Source organism: Engraulis encrasicolus, chromosome 4 (genome assembly GCF_034702125.1).
Source record: "Engraulis encrasicolus isolate BLACKSEA-1 chromosome 4, IST_EnEncr_1.0, whole genome shotgun sequence".
NCBI lineage: Eukaryota > Metazoa > Chordata > Actinopteri > Clupeiformes > Engraulidae > Engraulis > Engraulis encrasicolus.
The window spans coordinates 39,997,148-40,002,147 of NC_085860.1; the positions used below are offsets into that span (position 1 = coordinate 39,997,148).

General features: G+C 46.4%; 1 protein-coding gene across 8 annotated transcripts in view; it reads right to left on the bottom strand.

The window, feature by feature from the left end:
* The window catches only part of LOC134447774 (cytosolic carboxypeptidase 4), a 178,094-nt gene that overhangs the window by 75,357 nt on the left and 97,737 nt on the right, over positions 1-5,000 (bottom strand). For all 8 annotated transcript variants that reach the window (XM_063197411.1, XM_063197409.1, XM_063197410.1 and 5 more), the window contains one exon: positions 3,976-4,156. In XM_063197411.1, the coding sequence (XP_063053481.1) occupies positions 3,976-4,156 (181 nt within the window). The remainder of the gene's footprint in view (positions 1-3,975; positions 4,157-5,000) is intronic.

Sequence of the window (5,000 nt, forward strand, 5' to 3'; positions counted from 1 at the left end):
CCTGTCACTCTCAAGGTCAGCCTCATAAATTACACACCATTTCTACACGCTCACCTGCCCACTGACGTGTGTGTTGTGTGCTTGTGTGTGTGTGCGTGTGTGTGTGCGCGTGTGTGTGTGTGTGTGTGTGTGTGTGTGTGTTTGTGTGTGTGTGTGTGTTGTGTGCTTGTGTGTGTGTGCGTGTGTGTGTGCGCGTGTGTGTTCGTGTTCATGTAATAGCCACACACCTACCTCATTTAATGATATGATACATCTATGTTACATCTCATTAGGCGCACCAGTACCATTGTCAACTTATAGATTTTTAGTCGAGTGCAATGCCACTATATTGGTCGGTTGGTTGGCCTATCCAATCACAAACCGATTTGCACTTTGGAGGGTTTCCACACGGCAGAGGTCTGTGGACCTTGTTTTCACTTTCAGCTGGAATACAAATGGAAAATGTTTTTGCAGGTAAGGCAGAAGGTGGAGAGAGAAAGCCAAAGTGGATGGCTTACAGAAACACAGAGTGTACTGTACAGAAGAACATCGTCATATGTGGGCGGAGAGAAGACAACCAAATGGATGATTTTCTAGGGATACCATATGTCTTTTGCGTGCTTGCACCCATTTTGATAAGGTTCATATTTACATGCATGGAATTCATGAACAGAAAGAAAGAGGGAAAAAAATCAGATGAAAATTATAGTGGTAAAAAGTGACCTTTCCAACCCCTCAAATCACAATTTTCAATCCAGAAGGCCGAACCCCAGCGTTTACATGTGTGCAGTGCACATTAACATATAAATGAGTCTGAAGATCCCATTCAGATTTAGGCCTCACTGTCTGCCCGAAGGGGACCAAAGTTCAGTGCCATTTTAGGGTGCAGAGCCATTAGAGATTCAAAATTGCAGTGTGTGGACAAATACCAGAAACCATAAAGACTGCCAATTTGGAGGGGGCATCACAAGTGCCACATAATATTGAAATATAACATGAAGACACAGGACCTACCTTGCCCCCCTGTTCTTAGTGCATGCTGCATCCCAGAACAATGTGCATTACTGGTGTGCCCATATCTGAACTGAGAGAAATTGCCTGGAAAGGAACCTCTGTCTGTGGCACATCCACGGCTAAGCTTTTTCCATTTCCAATGGTGTTAAAGTTGAACCTCAATATAAGTGACATCACGCACAGGTCACAGATACCCTTTCACAAGTACACAGTGTATCCAGGTATCTGCAACCTTTCTATGTTTCAGTGGCGCTCCATGCACACCACATATTTGGTGTATATGACGACGTCCTCAACAATCCCACCCCATTAAACACGCCCATCACACTTCATCCCAGAGCATCAGAGTCCTCCTCCCACTCCTCAAATCAGGCTGCCGGGCCATTATTACTCCAGACTCATCATACTTATCCCACTCAACCAGCTCATCGGCTCCATGGTGGGTGACAACATCCCATTCTAAACAGGCCATCACAATCATCCAACTCATCAGCCTCAAAGTCAGATTCATCAAAATTCTTCGCAATTCATCACACCCTTGGAGTTGAAGGGCGGTACACAGATTCATATTGTTCATTTTACACATCACACTCATCAGGGTATAAATGGGTGGCACCAGGATTTAGTAGCACCTGCCGTCACTTCTTCCATTAGACACATAATGCTTCAAATTGTGGATGTCACTCATAAGATTAAAAACAAACGCGTAGTCAGCTTTTACATAATTGCTTTTGTTTGCATTAAAATTCAATTCCATAGCCTGTCACAGAAAGTTGCTTTGATAACAAAACACACAACCCCCCTCAATCTGAATATAATGCCTTTAGATACCCTTATAGTCTAAAATATCACTGCAGAACCCCTACTGCATAACTAAATAAAAGATACTAATTTAAAGTAAAGCTCTAGAATACACCCGAGGAAGCGTTGAGGAAAAGCCTTTGTGAATGCCACTTCTAAATTGGCTTTGCTGCCTTGCATGCGATGTAACCACTTTAAGTTTTACGGTTGTTTCCCTCTAGTTCTCTACGTGAGACAGTTCTGCGTATGGCCTCCAGAGCAACCAAAGACAAAAACACTTTACATTGCTTGCAAACAAACCCTTCAAACTCCCAACTCCAACTCTTGAGGACAGCCTTTTGTGTCCTTGGTTCTCAAGTGGTCTGGCTGATCACTAATCAAAATGCAGTGTGCTGTGTAATAGGCCCTTTGCTTTTGCTACGGATTGAGATGAGGCCCCCCTCCGGTAAAACAAATGCCAAAGCATGCCTTTAAAATGCAGGCCCCATTAAGGGGAGACAACAGCATTGTCTGTGGCTTAGCCAACAAGCAAACTCTGCACGCGGGTGCAGGGAGGTGAGGAGGGCCATCGATTGGTCTCCGCTGGCCGGGGGAAGAGTGTCAATAAAGCTTACAGCGGTCTGCTTAAGGAGAAGGTCAAGGAGTAGCTCTACAACGGCAACTGAGCGCCTTAGCGGACTGCTGCATCCTAAACCTCCCAAGTATCAATCAACAACCAGCCAGCGATCCAACGCATGCTATATAACAGATATAATGTTAAACGGAAAAACAGTGGATGCTGTCTTTGAGGAGGAGAAACAGAGGAGGAGAAACTAGTTGGTCACCTATTGACTTTTACTTAGCCCACTGTGGAAATCCATTTTGAGCGTTTGAAAGACGCAGATAATCAAGGGGAGTGCTGGTGCGCTGGCTGACGTCATGCAGTAGCCTTAACAATATGGCTCGGCTGAACTTCCGAAAGCAATATGCGGGAGTACAGTATGTCTGTGAAGAATCTCATTCATTCAGGTAATGATAATGGCAGAGGAATCAAATTAAGATCCACCTTGCTCCTTTAATAAGCAACGGAGCAAATGTAAACATTCAAAACCAAAATGTAACAATCAACAGTAGGAGATTACACCATTTCTACTTCAACTTTTACATTGCCCTACATTACACTTAGCTGACACTTTTAACCAAAGCAACTTACAGTTATTTACAGGGCATTGATTACAGTCCCTGGAGCAGTATTGGGAGAGTTGCCTTGCTCAAGAGCACTTCCGCCATGGATGGAGGAAGGGAGGGGTAAGGGTGGGGTTTGATCCTGCAACCCTGTGATCTATAGTCCAAATCCCTAACCATTACACCTGGTTGCCCCATTACACCATGGGTGCCCCACTCAGAAGGCAAACAGCGCGCTAAGCCCCCCGCATTTGGGCTTGCATGCCCACGGGGACCCCGGTTCGAGTCCGTCCGGGGTCATTTCCCGATCCCACCCCATCTCTGTCCCACTCGCTTCCTGTCACCATCTCAGACTGTCCTATCAAATAAAGGCATAAAAAAAAAAGAAGGCAAACATACTGCATTCTAACATGTTCAGTTTGTGAACCGACCTCTCCATGCATTCCACTGAATACAGGGTCTTCATTGACAAAAAAAAGAGTGAATTCACTTGAAAAGCTGGAACAAACTGCCAAAAAAATGAGAGGGCATACATTTTGAACTCTGTTGACCAACCACACAGACTGTGTTAAAGGTGAGGGTTTCTGTGTTCCAGAAGAAAACATATGGTATGTGGTCAGGCAGGTACATGTGTTTTGTGTAAGGGTGTATACACCTGAGGCTAGAAAGGAAGGAAAAGGTCAAGAATAGTGAGAGCATGGTGTGTGTGTGTGCGTGTGTGCATGCGTGTGTGTGTGTGTGTGTGTGTGTGTGTGTGTGTGTGTGTGTGTGTGTGTGTGTGTGTGTGTGTGTGTGTGTGTTTCTGGCTATCTGTATGTGTGTGTGTGTGTGTGTGTGTGTGTGTGTGTGTGTGTGTGTGTGTGTGTGTGTGTGTGTGTGTGTGTGTGTGTGTGTGTGTGTGTGTGTGTGTTGGTGTCTGTGCGTTGGTGTGTGTGCATGCATTTCAATAAGTGTTTGCTTGTAGGTGCATGTGTAAACAGAGTCAGGCCAAGAGACTCTGATGTGTGCAGTACGTACGTGCCGTTGATGACCCCGTCGGGGTTGAGCATGGGGATGATCTTGAAGATGAAGGCCTCCCGGAGGCTCTGGGCCACGGGGTCGCTGCTGCACAGGAACTCCAGGCTGCCCTTCATCACCCAGCTGGCATTGCTCTCCCCGGGGTGGACCCGCGCCGTCAGCACCACACACGGACGGTTACCTGGCGGCAGAGGGGGCACAGGTCAGGGCAATGAGCCACGGGTTTAGGGCACCGAGCCAGAGACACCCACCAGGGTGTGGAGGAGGAAGAGAGAAAGAAGAGCCAGAGCCGCAGGGGGAGAGGTGCATGTAATAGGGGCATGAGTGAGGGGGGAGAGCTTTACAGGGTTGCCTGCAGAGGGTGTAGGCACGGGGCCAAGGGGTCGCTGGGCAGAGGGCACGGGAGGGGAAGCATGAAGTACCGTAAATAACTTAAGGCAGAGATGAAATGGAGACTGCATTGGAAGAAGAAGAAGAAGAAGAAGAGGAAGAAGAAGAAGAAGAAGAAGAAGAAGAAGAAGAAGAAGAAGAAGAAGAAGAAGAAGAAGAAGAAGAAGAAGAAGAAGAAGAAGAAGAAGAAGAAGAAGAAGAAGAAGAAGAAGAAGAAGAAGAAGAAGAAGAAGTTTGATATAACGGCATAGTCTAGATAAAGTATATTTAAACTGGACCATCAGAGAGCTGAGGAAAATGGCCGAGAAAGGGAGGAAAAGGGAGAGGAGCTGGCGATAGAGTTTAGATGGTAACATACTCCTCACATGCTGGCCCACTGGAAACGGTCAAGCCCATTGCATATGGTCAAGGTCAAACAGTAGTGTTCACCTGCACTGTGTTCTTTTCTGGCAGATACTTGCTTTCTGTCACAGAGAGGTATCTGAGTCTGTTTACTTTGGGTTCACATCTCCGACCTCTCGCCTTTTTTCTTGCACTTCTGTGTGTGTGTGTGTGTGTGTGTGTGTGTGTGTGTGTGTGTGTGTGTGTGTGTGTGTGTGTGTGTGTGTGTGTGTGTGTGTGTGTGTGTGTGTGTG